The sequence below is a fragment of the Anolis carolinensis genome, chromosome 3, assembly GCF_035594765.1.
Source record: "Anolis carolinensis isolate JA03-04 chromosome 3, rAnoCar3.1.pri, whole genome shotgun sequence".
In the NCBI taxonomy this organism is placed as follows: domain Eukaryota; kingdom Metazoa; phylum Chordata; class Lepidosauria; order Squamata; family Dactyloidae; genus Anolis; species Anolis carolinensis.
In genome coordinates, this window is record NC_085843.1 from 245,796,278 (window position 1) to 245,814,548 (window position 18,271).

The 18,271-nt window shown below is 45.7% G+C and overlaps 1 protein-coding gene across 1 annotated transcript; it reads right to left on the reverse strand.

Moving 5' to 3' along the window:
• Positions 1–6,906: 6,906 nt before the first annotated feature.
• Positions 6,907–12,401, reverse strand: foxl2 (forkhead box L2). Its single transcript, XM_062976550.1, has one exon. It carries the CDS (start codon positions 11,604–11,606, stop codon positions 10,428–10,430), a length of 1,179 nt encoding a protein of 392 aa, XP_062832620.1. The 5' UTR covers positions 11,607–12,401; the 3' UTR covers positions 6,907–10,427.
• Positions 12,402–18,271: the final 5,870 nt, after the last annotated feature.

An 18,271-nucleotide genomic window follows, 5' to 3' on the forward strand; every position in this document is an offset into this window, starting at 1 on the left:
CTGGAGACCAGGGCTCACTCCTCCTCCTCCATGGGTGAACTTGGGCAAGTCACACTCTCTCAGCTTCGGAGGAAGTCAAAGGCATCCCTTCCAAACATATCTTGCAAAGAAGGCCCCATGATTAGAAAGGACTTGAAGGCAGAGAACAACAACATGGATGCACAAAACAGACAAACAATCGAGCAAAATCAATTTGCGCCAACCTGGGAGACAACTTTTATAATTCTTCCCCTCGTCTGTTTATTTACATTTTTCCTACACGGATCAGAATCCGTTCGGGAGTGGGTGAATTGGGGATGAAGACGTTTCCACGCGCACCCAAGGACACGCAAGTGATTCACCCCCCCCCCTCTCCCCGCAGGGATCCCAAAGACAAACAAAGGCATTGAATTTGCCTGGCCTTCATTTCAACCTTCAGGTCCAACATTCTCTTTCCTTCTCTGTCGGACTGCCAAATGCAAAATGAAGCCATTCGAAAGAGGAATTGGAAGCATTTTAAAGTTTCCCTTCTGCTTGTGGGGGGGGGGGGGGGGGGGGAGGGGGAGAGGCGAAGTCGCTGGAGGCTATTAAAATACATGAAAATTGGGCTTTTTTAAAAAAAGAGTAAACTCCTCTCCTTTTTCTACTGTCCTTCTAGCCCTGCACTGTGACCATGAATTTCACAGGAATATTCAGAGCTGGCTTTATCAGCCCCTTCCTCTGAAACATAATCTACAACACTTGATATTTGTTGACAGCCTCCTGCCCAGGTTCTAACCCTACTACTTATCTTACAACATCAATTAGGATCTTTCGGGTCTTTAGGCTTATGCCACAAGCTGTTCTGCGGAGTAGGATTAAATCCTTGGGATTCGGTTGGGGCCTTATCTCTTGATGGTTTGAAGGGACGAAGGTGGCCTTGAATGGAAGCAACATTGATGAAATCAAGCCCGAGGGTTGCATGGGTGCCTTCTATACTGTAGAATGGATGCAGTTTGAGACCACTATGGCACAATACTATGGATCCTGAAAGTTGTCTTTCGCTGAGGCACCAACCCTTTTTGGCAGCGAAGGCTAAGTGTTCGGTTTCATCCCTTGACTGTTTTTGTGTCATCAACTTTCTAGTCCTCAATGAGTAGCTAGACTAGAGACAGGGCTAAGCTGAAGGATTCCTTTCCCCACATTCCCATGCATGTTTCCAAGACCTTTTCTATCAAGAATATATTTCTTTTTATTCCAATAAATATTTTTGAACCAAAGTTTTGACTCTGCAATCCTAAACCATCCTAAGGATAAGCTTTTCCTTCGCACCACAGGTAAGCTTCTGCTGGTTGTGGAGTTTGCTCCTGGTACTCTGCTCTGTCTTGGTGGAATTGCCCCAACTGAGGGTTATTTTTTAGCCTAACAGCTCAAGGGCTAAAGTATGAAAAAGCCTCAGCTTCCCGGCCTTCAAGGGATTGGCCTCCTCTCCCCCGGGGCCTTGTGTGGGAGGCTGAGTGTGTATCCCCGGGCAAGGGAAGGGAGAAAAGCATTTTAATCTGGGTAAGTCGGTTCCCTCCGAACCTTCTCTATCTTTCTCCTATCAGCCAGGAAAGCTAAAGTCCTTGAACTGGGAAGTCAGTCAGTGAATGCCTTTGAAATGATTCCCAAACCATAATTTTCCATATGTCTTGGACTTCCAGCTCTCAGAAACCCCAGTCTCTTTGGCCAACTACTAGGGGTCTGGGAGCTGAAGTCCAAAATATCTGGAAAGTCAAAGTTTGGGAAACATTGCCAACCCCATAGATTTTACTGTTTCCTTGTGCGTCGCAAGTGCATCTACACTGTAGAATTAGTGCAGTTTGATCCCACGTGAGCTGCCATGGTTCAGCGTTAAGGGATCCTGGGACTTGTAGTCTGACAAAGTCTTTAGCCTCCTCCAACAAGAGTGCTGTTGACTTAGCAGACTACAACTCTCAGGATTCCATAGCATCCAGCCATGGCAGTATGCTGCCAAGTGCGGTCAAACTGCATTAACTCTACAGTGTAGAGATACTGAATATAACAGTAGCAAGCTGCTATTCCCAACTAGAGACAGAAACCCACGGAATCGGTGGGACTTGGATCCCATATTGGGATGAAGCCTGGCTTTCATGTGAATGAAGACCTCTAATATTTATATTAAGATGTTTTTAATGCTTTGCTTAAAGTTTGAATGTTGTATATGTTTATGTTTAATGGTTTTAATTATTTTAATTTATAGTTATCTGTCAGAGTTTAGTTATAATAATAATAATAATAATAATAATAATAATAATAATAATAATTGGTATGTTGGCATTGAATTTTTGCAGTTAATATGTTGTAAACCGCCTTGAGTCCCTCCCAGAGGTGAGAAAGGCGGTATATAAATATGCCAAATAAATAAATGAGTAATTGGGATTAGGAACTGGGTTTCAGAGCATTGCTCCACATCTAAGTATTTGGAGGGGCGTGTGGATCCCCACTGTAGAATTAATGAAGTTGGATACCACTTCCAATTGCCATGGCTCAATGGCTTAAGCGGCTGAGGGGAGGGGGGGGGGGAGAGGAAGGGACCTCAGACTGTTCGGGATTGTGGGAGTTGAAGTCCAGAACACCTGGAGGGCCAAAGTTTGCCCATGTCTGCCCTGGAATCCTAGAATTGGAAGAGACCACAAGGGCCTTCCAGTCCACCTCACATCTCTCCACCATGCCTCCTGCCAAATATTTCCCCTGTAATATATGTCCTCTTAATTTTACTTTATTTAGTTCATCCAATTGAAAGCAAACTAAATTTAAGACAACATGACTTCGGTACTTTTCTCGATTTCTTCACTTGGCGGGGAGACCCCTGAATAATAGCAGAATATTATTTTTTTGAAAAACGACAAGGGACCTAGGTACAGTGGAGGCAAAATGGCCACATTGTCCCCCCAAAAAGAATTCTGTTCCCAATACAATTCTGCTCCCAGCCACCAAATTTCTGGCATTGAAGTACAGTAACTTTAAACTTTCAGTTCATCATTTAGGAATGGAGTGAAGAAAATGGACAGGCATTTTCTAAAGGAAAGAAACCTAAAGGAATGCGACCACTGAAAATTTATATCCTCGAAATTTTATATAGCCTTCTTTTTTATAGATAGATAGATGATAGATAGATAGATATTGAACGTTTGGAAACAACAAAAACAATATATATATATATTGTTTTTGTTGTTTCCATTCAATATCTCACTCTTTTCAATGCTAGAAATCCAGGGACTGAAGAATTTCATTTTTAATTGGAGGACAATTTTGCACCTCGATACACCACAAATCAGGGAAGGTAAAATCAAAAGATGACAAAGGAGGAGAAAACTGAGCTTCAGGCGACATTTGAGATAGTGGAAAACTGTTGTCCAGTAAATATTTTTAGGATCCTGTGGAAAGGAAGGGCTCTGTCCTGAACACACTGATAGGGGCCTGAGTCACGTGGCAGATCCCAACTAGAGTAGATCTATGGGGTCCAAAAGATCAACTTAAGTGTGGACTCAATAACAACTTGCGTTGTCGAAGTTCTTTCAAGGCCGGAATCACTGGGTTGCTGTGAGTTTTCCGGGCTGTATGGCCATGTTCCAGAAGCATTCTCTCCCGACGTTTTGCCCACATCTATGGCAGCCATCCTCAGAGGTTGTGAGGCCTGTTGGAAAATAGGCAAATGAGGTTTATATATATGTGGAAGACCCAGGGTGGGAGAAAGAACTCTTGTCTGTTTGTGGCAAGTGTGAATGATACAATTAGCCTCCTTGATTAGCATTGAATGGTCTTGTAGCTTCAAAGCATGGCTGATTTCTGCCTAGGGGAATCCTTTGTTGGGAGGTGTTAGCTGCAAGACCATTCCATGCTAATCAAGGTGGCATTATACTAAAAGTGAAAGGACAAATGCCAAGTTTTTAAAAGTTTGTATTTTTAAATACATTACAACTGTACCCTCGGTTCACTTCTGACATGATAAATACATAAGGTGGCTAATTGCAACATTCACACTTGCCTCAAACAGACAAGAGTTCTTTCTCCCATCCTAGACATTACTCCACAGATATATTAATCCCATTATTTTCCAACAGACCTCACAACCTCTGAGGATGCTTCTGCGACATGGCCATACAGCCCGGAGAACTCACAGCAACATAATAACAACTGATTCGATGAATGCATTTATATAATTAAAGCAGTTTGCACTTTAATCTCCATGGCTCAATGCAATGGAATTTACCTTGTAAAACCACAATTCCCATACCATTAAGCCCTGGCAGTTGAAGTGTTAAACTGACTCTATTTTACAGTGTAGATGCACCCCATGAGTCTATCTAGTCGGATTACAAATAGAATTCAGGCCAGAGAATGAAGGTCAGTCATAAAGCAAGAAATGCAGCCATATTAACAATAAAAGCAGATATCACCACAATAAGCAAATTGGAAACATGCCTCCCTTTAAGAAGGGAAAATAAAGAAGAGCCTTTTGTATCTAATGTAGCTTTGCTTGAAATCTATCCCTGGCTATTTACATCCAAATAAGGCTACAAGCCCTACATTTACGTCCTAAGAAGCAAGTCCTACTGAACACATTGGCATCTACTTCCTAGTAAAAACTACTGTTTACAAATAAGTTGTAGGCACGCTTAATTGTATATTTGTCCACACAAAATCCACACACAGAGATACAGAGATTTGTAAGGGAGATTTTCCTCTCTCAGTGGCCTTGCACTTTGAAATAAATACCACACCAACGCCTGATATTTTTTTTCTTCTCAGCTCTCTGACAACACAACCTTACCGGTAAAGGGGACAGAGGTAACACATTTAATTATAAGAGGAGGAGGAGAATAATGATGGTGATTTTATTTGTGTTCCCCACCTTCTCTCAATGTTTTTACTTTTTTGTTAAAAACAACAAGGAAGAAAACTGGCATCCCAAGTACATTCGCCTTAAAAATACCCCAGAAAATCATTCCAGGCATAACTCCCAGAAGCTGTGCATGCAATGATCGCCTTCGGCATCAACCCAGTTAATTCAGCCCCAATAACTATTCGAAAAGAATCATAATAATGATTTTATGAGAACCATAATCGTAATTTTATGAGGCCTGACCTTCCCAAGCCAGCCTTCAAACTAGGCCTTGCTTAGCTCTACCTTTCTGTCAACATATGTTAAAGAGAAAGCCCAGTTAAGATCAATGGAAATGGGAAAATAGAAAATACAGGATCTTAAGTAGCCCTTGTTAGTCGGGGTGGATCTCCACTGTGGAATTAATGCAGTTTGACGGCACTCGAACTGTCATGGCTCATTGCAATGGAATCAGAGGATCTGTAGTATGGTGAGGCAGGAGCACTCTGTAGCGGAGAAGGCTGGATGCATTACAAAACTACAACTCCCAGGAATCCATAGCCTTGAGCCATTTCTACAGTGTATATAGATGCATCCCAAGATGACTGACAGCCAATGAATGCCAGATGCCATAGGCTATATAGCAGAAGAAAGAACTGGCAAAACCACCTTTGAATATGTTGTCGAAGGCTTTCATGGCCGGAATCACTGGGTTGCTGTGAGTTTTCCGGGCTGCATGGCTATGTTCCAGAAGCATTCTCTCCTGACATTTCGCCCACATCTATGGCAGGCATCCTCAGAGGTTGTGAGGTCTGTTGGAAACTAGGCAAGGGAGGTTTATATGTCCAACAAAGGATTCCCCCAGGCAGGAATCAGCTAGGCCTTGAATCTGCAAGGCTTTTTGATGCTAATTAAAGTGAATAATTGCAACATTCACACTTGCCTCCAACAGACAAAGAGTTCTTTCTCCCACCCTGGACCTTCCACAGATATATAAACTTCCCTTGCCTGGTTTCTAATAATATAATAATAATAATAATAATAATAATAATATGAAGGTTTCCCCTGACATTAAGTCTAGTCGTGTCCAACTCTGGGGGTTTGTTGCTCATCTCCATTTCTAAGCCGAAGAGCCGGCGTTGTCAGTAGACACCTCCAAGGTTATGTGGCCGGCATGACTGCATAATACTTTATTTTTATTCCGTTCTATCTCCCCAATATACCTCACAACCTCTGAGGATGCCTGCCATATATGTGGGCCAAACGTCAGGAGAGAACATGACCATACAGCCCGGAAAACTCACAGCAACCCACTTTTGAATAATCCTTGCCTGTAGAATTGATGCAGTTTGACACTACTTTAACCGCCCTGGCTCAAGACTATGGGATCCTAGGAGTTGTAGCCTTCTCTGCCCTGGTGCCTCACCAAACGACAGCTTCCCTGATTCTTTGAGCCGTGACAGTTAAAGTAGTTAAACTAGTATCAAACTGCATTAATTATACAATTTAGATGCACCCAGAATACCCTCTGAAATCCATGGTTCGCTCGCCATAAGTCCCCATGCCACTAGGAATACAAAGAGAAGAACCTCAAACTTAAGAGCATTGTCTTGGAAATAAAAGCCACTGAATGGAGAATAACTTACCTGGACGTAAATCCCATTCATATTCCAAACAAGGGGTTTTTACGACCAAGCCGAGTGTCCAGGGCATCCTTAAGAAAGTCCATCCGCAAAGACAGAGTTTCCGTCAAAAGGGAAGCGTTATTTCCACAGTATTTCGGGTGATCAATGTTTTTTAAAAAAAAGAAGGAAAAAAGAAAGGCAAAACTTAGAATTTAGATTATTTTGAAGTCTTCCTATTCTTACCAGTCCATTTTCTGGAACATTTGCCATAATATTGAAGGGAGGAAAATCTCACCAGGAGCATAGAACCCAATTCTACCCAAAACACATAACAACAAATCTACACAGCCAAAGCCTCAATTTATGGAAAGTTTTAGAAACACATGCAAACAAATTGTCAGGTCTGGCCTGAAAGAAAAAAAAAAACAGACGCTGTTAAAAGAGAAAAGAAAACATTTTATTGGAGGCTATACAAAGCTACGGCATACAATAAAAAGTGCTAGGTTAATTCTAGAAAAGTTGGTCCCCAAATGGCACAATAACAAAAAAAAAAATCATTCAGGAAATCGCTGGAGCTTCTTCCCCTTCCTCCAAAAGGTATAAACACATTTCCCAGCTTCTCTCATTCAGCTCCAAATATTTAAACTTCTTTCTTTTGGAAGAAGGCGAGGAAGAAGCAGAGGAGGAAAAAAAAAGAGCAAAGGCAGATTCACCTACACAATCAAGATCATTCGGGTCAAAATAGATATAGATCTAGATATATATATATATATTTATATATAAAAATCACTCTTAAACATCCACTGAAAAAATATATAACAATAATATATTTTGGAAACAAAATAGCCTCCGTTATTATTACTATATTCACCACAATTCCGAGAAACAGTCTTCGTTTTTGTCCCAATAGTTTTAGCTTGGTATAAAATTACTCTCTCTTGAAGAACACATTCTTCTCTCTCTTTGAAAAAATACGCATATTATCCATAACCATTGTTCTCAAGTGTCCTTCGCGTTTCAAATCGACAGGGATACTAGAAAAAAAGGGCGATCCAGTCCGAACACAACCGGCTCCCTCAATAAGTACTATTTGGAAAGGAAATCTAAAGCTTTGACAAAGAAGTGCAATTCCCCCTCCCCAAAAAACAACAACAAGAACATTGTGGTATCACAGTGGAGCAGCCTCAAAGGAAGGCTAGGAAAGGGCTCGTGCCTTTAGGTTTTTGCATTTCCCCCCCAGAAAAATAAGAATTATTTGTTATAACCCCCCTCCACACAACATTATAATATATCTTTTCTCTCTCTCAGGAATTAGGGATTTCAGGCAGGTCAGGAATTATCTTAAAACGAGTCGCCTTCATTTAAATATCAAGGCTCCAAATAAGTAAATCCTTCCCCCCAAAGTAAAACGACTCCATCCTGACTTGCTATGAGTTTTCCAGGCTGTATGGCCATGTTCCAGAAGCATTCTCCTCTGATGTTTCATCCACATCTATGGCAGGCATCCTCAGAGGTTATGAAGTTTGTTGGAAACTAGGCAAATGAGGTTTATATATCTGTGGAAGGTCCAGGGTGGGGGAAAGAACTTTTGTCTGTTTGAGGCAAGTGTGAGTGTTGCAATTAATCACCTTGATTAGCTTTGGAAAGCCCTGCAGCTTCAAAGTCTGGGAGAATCCTTTGTTGGGAGGTGTTAGCTGGCCCTGATTGCTTCCTGCCTGGAATTCCCATGTTTTTTTTTTAGTGTTGTTCTTTATTTACTGTCCTGATTTTAGAGTTTTAAAAATACTGGTAGCCAGATTTTGTTCAAAGGAGGAACCATGGAAATGAATAAAACTGTGTACCTTTATGTAAAAAAAAACCCTCTAAAATCAGGACAGTAAATAAAGAACAACATTCAGAACACAGGGGGAATTACACACACATGAAACAATTAGGGACAGCTAACACCTCCCAACAAAGGATTCACCGAGCTTCAAAGCCAGACTTTGAAGGTGCAATGCTTTTCAGTGCTAATCAAGGTGGCCAATCGCAACATCCACACTCGTCTCCCGCTCTGGACCTTCCACAGATATATATACCTCATTTGCCTAGTTTCCAATATACATCACAACCTCTGAGGATACCTGCCATAGATGTGAGAGAATGTTTCTGGAACATGGCCATACAGCCCGGAAAACTCACAGCAACCCAGTGATTCCGGCCATGAAAGCCTTCGACAATACAGCGACCCCAATCCTATTTCAATGCTACGTATAGAATAGAAACTAATGGATCTGAAAGTCCTTCTGTGGAAAGTCAAAGGATTCTCCTTAGGTATCTCAAAGGAGAGGCATCCCAATTTTCTATAGAACTGTGATTTAAAAATTCACCTTATTCAGAATGAATTTTCAGTTAAAAAATGTCGTGTTTTAGAGATGACAGATGCATATTAAATGCCAGTCATAACTTAGTAACATTCAGGAGATGATGATAGACTTCATGCAATAGGAGATATTTGAAACCGATTGAGATTAACGGGATGCCAATGGAGGGCCGCCTCGCTGACTGGGTGCTTTTCTAGACCGCATTCTTTTCCCGCTTCCCCACACTTGGAGCTTATTTAGAAGTAAATAGAAAGGCCTCTTTCTACATTTAGGGCTTGCTTTCACTTTAAATTGGAGTTCAGTTTAGTTTAAAACACTTTAGGGATTTGATCTATTTGGTCACTATTAATGAAGATTAATCTAGGCCGCCCTTTCAGCCTAGATAAGATTTAACTTTCTCCTTCCCTTGTTTTTCTTTTTTCTTTTCCTGACCTGCGCCTTCTAAAAATCAAAGCCAAGGGACTATCTCTCCCATGAATGAGACTACCCACAAGGAAACTGCTTGCAAGGAAAGGCGGGTGGTACAAAATAACGGGATTGCAAAGAAGTGGGTTTTCTTTCTGCCTTTCCAAGATTTCACCGGGTGTCGAAGGAAGGAAGGAAGGAAGGAAGGAAGGAAGGAAGGAAGGAAGGAAGGAAGGAAGGAAGGAAGGAAGGAAGGAAGGAAGGAAGGAAGGAAGGAAGGAAAACAACCGAGATAATCTTCGGTTTGCCCCCACAGATATTATGTGGGAAGAGGTAGAAAGAGCCACAAGAGTTTAGGAAAGAGAGAAGCGGCAGAGGAGAGTTCTCTGCCTTCCTCTCACACCGGAGAAGAAATTTGTCAGAGACAGAGATCTTGGACTGGGAAAGGCAGAAATTTTGGGCCTTGCATGACAAAGTCAGAAATCCTGGGCTCTACATTTGAGACTGTGAGATCTTAGGCTCTGCATTGCTGAGATCTTCGGTTCTCTGCTGGAGACACAGAAATCTTAGGCCCTACATGACATAAATTAGGGGCTCTACAATGGAGAAACAGAGATCTTAGGCTCTTCATTGCGAAGATCTTCGGTTCTCTATCGGAGAGACAGAAATCTTAGGCCCTGCATGACAGAAATTGGGGGCTCTGCAGTAAAGAAACAGAGATCTTAGTCGCTCCAGTTGAGAGACCCAAACTGGACACTGACAGTCCCTGTCATATATGGCTGGAGGGGGGAGGGATGAGGAAACAATCAAAGCAACCCAATATATACATTGGAGAGACAGAAATCTTAGGCCCTGCATTGTAGAGATCTTGGGTTCTCTGCTGGAGAGACAGAAATCTTAGGCCCTGCGTGGCTCTACCATGCAAAAACAGATATCTTAGTCGCTGCAGTTGAGAGACACAGACTAGAGAGACACAGACCCCGTTATTTTTTTTTTGTTTTTGGCACTGACAGTCCCTGTCATATACTGATGGAGGGGGCAAGGATGAGAAACAATCAAGGCCACCCAATATATACATTTGCGAGACACAGATCGTGGCTTCTCTCCTCTCCCTTGGTGGTGCGGGGTCCCGAAGGGGCGTGCGTGCCTGCGTGTGTGTGCGTGTGTGTCGGGGGTCCGGGCGGGCGCTCAGAGGTCGATGCGTGCGTGGAGGGCGCCGTGCTTGCTCCCCTCGTGCTCCCAGTAGGAGCAGTGCATCATGGCCAGCTCGGGCGGCTGCCGGGCGCAGGCGAACTGGAGGGCGGCGGCGGCGGCGACGGCGGAGGCCCCGTTGGGCGCCGTTTGGGGCGAGGCGGCGGGGCTGCCGACCACTGCGGCCGCCGAGGAGGACGACGAGGAGGAGGGCGAGGAGGCGGAGGAAGCGGCGGCGGCGGCGGCTGCGGCGGCGGCGGCGACGGCCTGGGCGGCGGCGTGGTGGTGGTGGTGATGGTGGTGGTGGGCGTGGGGGTGGTGGTGGTGGTGCGGGTGGTGGGCGTGCGGGTGGTGGTGGTGGGCTGCGCCCATGCCGTTGTAGGAGTTCACCATGGCGGCGGGGAGCCGCGCGTAGGGCCCGTAGGCGTTGCCGGCGTGCGGCGAGAGGCCCACGCTCTTGACCGGGCTGAGGCTGCCCCCGTTGCCGCCGGCTTCCATCTGGCAGGCCGCGTAGGAGCCCGCCTGGGGTTGCGGCGGCGGAGGCGGCGGCGGGGGCTGCGACCAGGAGGCGGCGGCGGCGTTGAGGAAGGGCGCCTGGAGGTACTTGGCGGGCGGCGCGGCCAGGTAGCCATACCCGGCGGCCTCGGGCCCGAAGAGGCTCTTCCCGGGCTGGAAGTGTCCTGCGGGCGGGCGGAAGGGGCGCTTCATGCGTCGTCGTCGGCGGTAGTTGCCCTTCTCGAACATGTCCTCGCAGGCCGGGTCCAGCGTCCAGTAGTTGCCCTTGCGCTCCCCGCCGCCCTCGCGCGGCACCTTGATGAAGCACTCGTTGAGGCTCAGGTTGTGCCGGATGCTGTTCTGCCAGCCCTTCTTGTTCTTCTCGTAGAAAGGGAACTTGCCGATGATGTACTGGTAGATGCCCGACAGCGTGAGGCGCTTCTCGGTGCTCTCGCGGATGGCCATGGCGATCAGGGCCACGTAGGAGTAGGGAGGCTTCTGCGAAGGGTCGCCTTTCTCCGCCGCCGCCGCCGAGACAGAGGACGAGGAAGAGGAGGACGACGCCGTCTTGTGCGGAGCCGGGCTCAGCTCGCCTTGCTGCTCTCCGCCGGGCTCCTTGGCCTGGTGCAGCAGCGACGCCGGGGCCTCAGGAGGCGGCTCCGAGTAGCCAGGGGACAGCATGGCAGCGCCCACCACCACCTGCTGCTGCTGCTGCTTCTGCTGTTGCTGCTAATGCCCGGGATCCGAGGTCGCTCTGGAGGCGGATCCCACTCCTGCCTTCCTTCCTTCCTTCCTGCCTTCAAGTCCTGGCTGGGAGATCTGCTCCGGCTGCTGCTCTTGTTGCTCTGGCTTTCCAAGCCTGGTGGGCTTTTTGCTTTCCCCCTCTATCCCTCTCGCAATCTCTCTCTCTCACTCTTTCTCGCTCTCTCGCTCTCTCTGCCCCCCGCCCCCGCCTTTCGCTCTCTCTTTCCCTGCTGATGCTGATCAGCAACAAGCTCCGATATTATCCACTCACTGCGCGGAGGGACGAGCTCCTTGCTGATTTGTATGGGCCCCAGCCAGTTCCGCTTTCGTCAGGGTCCCCTTCTCTCTCTCCCCCCTCTCTCTCTCCTCTCTCTCTCTCTCTCTCTCTCTCTCTCTCTCTCTGTAACGCCCCCCCTCCCCTCCCCACCACAAGCCTGGGAGCCAGCTGGGCACTGGGCGAGTTCATCCCGAAGTCACATTTCGCTCCACTGAGGAAGTCAGTGCCTAAAACCCCAGGGAAGTTTGGGGTCCCAAATAGAGAGAAGGAAGGAAGGAAAGAAAAGAAATGTGGGAGGGATAAGTGGAGGGAAACAAACAGGCACCAATCCTAACCCTTCGCCGAGGGGCATCTTTTTTTTCTTTCTCCCACATGTTGCGGACTCGGAGAAAAACAAGAGCGGGGAAGAAGAAGGAAAAAGAACAGGAGGAGGAGGAGAAACAACAACCGCAGCAAGAGGAAGATCTTGTCGTTTGCAAGGCAGGGATTTCATCTGGCAAGGTGTGCGCTTTTGAGAGAGGAAAACCACAGAGGAAAATCACGGACTGGATCTACATTTTTGCAACTGCATTATATGGCAGCGTAGATCCATTCCCTGATTCAAACTGTTTAAAATGCAGTTTTGCAGCTGTGTTATATGGTCAGAGGAGACCCATATGATGCATTTCAACTGCACTGAACTGCATTATTTAAGTTTATACCGACCATATGATGCAGATTCAAACCGCATCTGTGGCAATGTAAATCCAGCCTGAAAGACAGAGTGGCTACAAAAGAAGCAATTGGTAGAGTTAGTAGAGTTGATGGAAATTATTAATAAAGGCGGGGGCTGACAGATTTGCTGTATGTGTTGTCGAAGGCTTTCATGGCTGGAACCACTAGGTTGCTTTGAGTTTTCCGGGCTGTATGGCCATGTTCCATAAACATTATCTCTTGACGTTTCGCCCGCATCTGTGGCAGGCATCCTCAGAGGTTGTGACTGAGATTTACTGGAAACTAAACATTGAAAAACCAGCCTTTGAAGCTGCAAGGCTTTTCAATGCCAATCAAGGTGATTGATTGCAATATCCACACTTGCCTCTAAGGGACAACAGTTCTTTCTCCCATCCTGGGCCTTCCAGAGATATATAAACCTCACTTGCTTAGTTTCCAACAAACCTCACAACTTCGGAGGATGTCTACCACAAATGTCAGGAGAGACTGCTTCTGGAACATGGCCAGGAAAACTCACAGCAACCCAGGTTTGCTATAGTTCTGTAGGTCTCTGCGCGTGTGTTTGGGAATGTAGATGTATGAATGAACATCAAAGATGAGAACGGGAGCCTTGGTCTGTTGAGATACTCTTAGGCAAACAATCCTAAAGTAAACCAGAGTCCTGCCCAGTCTGGACAGCCCAATCTTGCTACAGCTCCGCATTTCAAAAGCGAGGCAAAAAGGGGAGAAATAAACCCTCTGTCCTTGCTTTCTCCAGGGGAGACGCTTCCCAACATGTCATCCAGGTGCCCCTGGTCTGGCGTTTTGCAGACAACTGGAGAAATGTTTCAAAAGAAGGCGGAGGGAAAGGATGGGGGATGTTGTTGGGTGGGGAGAAGAGGAAGGAGCTGGGAAGCAGGCCAGGCCACGACCCAAAGCAGGGAGCTGAGCCGGGCCAGAGGGTTTCCCTTCTGCGCCCCAGTCCTCCAGGCCTTTGCTGGGAAAACATGGCTCCAATGCCTGGGGAGCAAAGGAAGCCTTCGCCGTTCAAGGCTGGGGGCCTGGATTGCAAACAAGCCTCCCCCCCCCCCATGAATGGGGGTGCTCCTGCCAGCAGGACTGGGCGCCTCGGATCAAGCCTGGTCTTGCCATGGCTGGAGGCCAGCGCCCATTCATTCCTGTCCCCATCCAGGCTCTCAGATTCACCCACTCCCTCCCTTCGCCCTTCCAGGAAAAGGAAAATAATAATACAAATACATCTAGAAAAGCCAGAGCCGCCGCAGAAAGGCCCCAGCAGCTTGCTGCGTCTCAAAAACAAAACAAAACCCCTATTTATTTATTCGAGGCATTCATTTATCGCCTCTCGGCCCAGCAGGGTGGCGGGAAGGCTACTGTTTTGAGCCGGAGCTGCTTTGCGCCTTCCCTTGTCTTGCTATAGGGGTGGGCTTAGCCTTGGGACCCGTGTGGACAGGGCAATCTTTTATTTACCTACCTAGAAGTAACCCCGGTTGTGTTTAATGGGCCTTAATCCAGGTAAGGGGCATGTGGTTGCATTGAGCCCTTGTTTATTTCGCTGTATGATTTCGAAAAGCAAAATACCAAGGTCAAAATTGTATTGTTTTATTTTATTTACTTATTTTTATCCCGAATTTCTACCAGTATAGGGACTCTTCGTATTAGTGACACCACTACGTTTATAAATACTATCATGGCTCAGTTTGTAGTACAACTGTTTCAAGTCAATTCCAGTTCCTGAGGTCTGAATTGCAGCTGCGTTTTGATTTTTTTTAAAAAATTTGCAAAATAAGAGATTTTTAAAGCTCAGGATGTAATTTTCTACACTGAGCCGAATATAAACACTTAGGTGGGAAGAATTCAAACTATATGGCGTTTGCTCCCAGGAAGCCATGTGCTCAGAAACAATAAAATACTATTATCTGAATATGTTGTCGAAGGCTTTCGTGGCCGAAATCACTGGATTGCTGTGAGTTTTCCGGTCTGCATGGCCATGTTCCAGAAGCATTCTCTCCTGACGTTTCGCCCACATCTAAGGCAGGCATCCTCAGATGTTGTGAGGTCTGTTGGAAAGTAGGCAAGTGAGATTTATATATCTGTGGAAGGTCCAGGAAAGTTCAGTGTTATTTGAAAATTATTTCTTCAGATTGGCATTGTGTACAACCCGATAAACAGTAAACTTGTCAGTATTTTCTATACCCATTCTCATTTACCCCGAATTGTAATAACTTTCTGTAAAACCTGATTTCCAATAAATATATTGATCACAGTCTTAAAAAGTACCATGTTCAAATGCACAGCAGTATCTTTCTCTATATCATAAATATATGTGTGTGTGTATTGTTTTCTTCCCGAATGTATGGAGCCTAATCCTAAACAGCCTATTTACCAATAGTCCCATTACTTTTTAATGGAATGTGTTTCCAAATAAGCATACTTCGGAACAAAACAACAACATGCCATTAATATTATTGCACTTAATATTAGCCAAATGTTATTTCCGAATACGAATGCGGTCTCTTTTTGTCAGGCATCTTGATCCGCAGTCCATTTCGACCTTTTGGGTGCCTGTGTTAGACTGAGAGCCTTAACTCAGCCCAATTCAACACGAACTTCTACTAGACAGAATGCGAGTTAATGTTCAATTAAACATTTATTTATTTTTAAAAGTCCACGAGTTTAAAGCAGATACATAAAAACGATTTTATGGATAGATAGATAGATCGATGGATGGATAGTATCAGAAATCACAGTGCTTTGTGTTCATGATCAAGAACCTAAGCAGGAATGTGTACATTCCATTGCTGAAACTAACAGATAAAATTGCGGTAGCGTTCATGAATCTTGGCCCCATACAGTTGAGTGTTTAATTCATACCAGCAGCTTCTTCACATCTTGGGGAGGTTCCTTCCAGAGAAGGAAGAGACCCCTGCTTCCAGCTTCCACACTCAGAAGTCAAGACCAAATCCATGCAAAGTCCTCGAACTGATCTGGCGGACTGAAGATACTTGGACCTTATTCCCGGAGAAGGAAGTTTTCCTAAAAAGAGCTTGCCATACTTCTCAGGAAGGAGGAAGCCTACCCCTCTGGATGGAGAAGCCCACCGTTGGTTTGCTGCAGGCACCATATCTTGGAAGTTAAGCAGGGTTGACCCTGCTTAACTTGGATGGGGGACTACTATGGAATACCAGATGCTATCAGTTGTTTGCTAAGAAGGTTTTACTCCTTTGGCATAACTCTGGAACAGGGCATTCCTTGAATGGTGATATTGTGGGAATTGAAGTCCAAATAGGATTTGGCTTAGCTGGTGGGGTTTGGGTTGTGCTATTGGCATTCTGAAGAGGTTCAAAAGATAAGTTTAGACCTTAGCTAGAGCAAATGTGTCGTGCTCATGCGGGCCAAATCTGATCTGCCATGCCATTTTATGTTGTCCTCCAGATATTGGACTACAACTTCTGTATTCCTTATCATTAGACATTATTACTAGAGCTGATGGGAATTGTCATACAGTGACATCTGGAAGGCTGTAGTTTGGTTTGTTTGGTCACGACACAAATCTTATGGATATGATGTCTGTTTTTAAAGTGTCCTTAAACCTTTCCCCAACCTCAGAGTCACAAATGCTGTTGGGTGAAAACTGAGTGAAAACTAAAGAATGACCACATGTTAAATAATTATAGTTGGCCTTCTGCATCCATAGATTCTCTGTCCATTGATTCAATGAAAGCAACTGTAAGGCTGATGTGGCCTCCATGAAAACGGTTTGAAAGCCCAGCCTTAAAAGCAGTAGATACCACCTAATATTGAAAGCTATTGAAAGGATCAGCGTTAGTTAGTACTTGGGTGAGAATACCAAGTGCCTATGAAAGTTTCTTGACTAAGAAAACCTATGATATTCGTGCAGGGTCACCTTAATGTGTTGTCGTAGGCTTTCGTGGCCGGGATCACAGGGTTGCTGTGTGTTTTCCGGGCTGTATGGCCATGTTCCAGAAGCATTCTCTCCTGACGTTTCGCCCACATCTATGGCAGGCATCCTCAGCTATGCCTCACAACCTCTGAGGATGCCTGCCATGGATGTGGGCGAAACGTCAGGAAAGAACACTTCTGGAACATGGCCACACAGCCAGGAAAACACACAACAACCAGGTCACCTTAATACTGCAGATGGGAAGACATACAGGTTGAGCTTTCATTGCAGAATTAAAGCAGTCAGACTGACCCCCCTTTAACAGTCAGGACTCAATGTTACGGAACCATGGGAGTTGTGGTTCCACAAAGTATTCAGCCTTCTCAGTCCAAGAGCGCTGGGGCCTCACCAAACTGCATCTCCCAGGGTTCGAGAGCTTGAGCCATGGCAGTTGCTTAAACGGTATCAATTCTGGGTTGCTGTGAGTTTTCCGTGCTGTATGGCTATGCTCCAAGAAGCATTCTCTCCTGACGTTTCGCCCACATCTATGGCAGGCATCCTCAGAGGTTGTGAGGTCATGATTTCCTCCTTTCTTTCTGTTGAAATCCACAAGCATGTGGACAATTTCAAGAGAAAGGAAGAGAACAAGAAAATGAACAAAATCGGACGGGCCAGGGTTGCTGCTGCCCGCCGCCTAAGCATTTCCTTCCGCAGGTGGAGCGCTTTTATGGGATGCGCCTAAATCTAGGATGCCTCCTCCCCCCCCCCCCCCCGGCTCTGAAAGGCAGCGGCAATAGAAGGTGGGAAGCGCAATGGACTTCCTATGTACACCAGAAATGCAGATGTCGAGCCCATCCTCATCACGCGACTAGAGCTTCAAGAGCCCTACCAGGGAGACAGTCCCACTGAATGTGGAAGGACTTGCTTCCGAGGAAACACTGGCAGGATTATTCTTGTCTGGTGGTGGCGCGTGTGAATAGGTCTGCCTATCTTAACCTGCTCCCCCTGGGATGCTCAGGGTCTTGACCAGGGCCAGCCATTACTCCCATTGTCCCAATGAAGCTGAAATATTGCGTGTGAGGGTTGTGACTGCGCCTGGACACAGTTGACCTCAGGGCAACACGTTAAAGTACAGCCCCACACCAGCTTAACAATAACAAAGGGCCTTTCTGCATTGCAGCTTGACTCTACTTTAGCTGCCATGGCTCAATGCTATGGAACCCTGGGAGCTGTAGTTTAGTGAGGTACCAGTACTCAGAGGAAGTTAAACTCTGGGTTGCTGTGAGTTTTCAGGCGTGTATGGCCATGTTCCAGAAGCATTCTCTCCTGACGTTTTGCTCAAGTCTATGGCAGGCATCCTCAGAGGTTGTGAGGTCTGTTGAAAACTAGGCAACTGGGGTTTATATATCTGTGGAATAATGTCCAGGGTGGGAGAAAGAACTCTTGTCTGCTGGAGGCAAGTGTGAATGCTGCAATTGGCCACCTTGATTAGCATTGGACAACTACTATGTCAAACTCCACAGAGAAGCCATTGAAATCCACCAGCACGTGGACAATTTCAACAGAAAGGAGGAAACCATGAAAATGAACACAATCTGGCTACCAGTATTAAACACTTCTAAAATCATTACAGTTAATAAAGAACAACATTCAGAAAGCAGGGGAATTCCAGATTGGAAACAATCAGGGCAGCTAATCAGTTCCCCACAA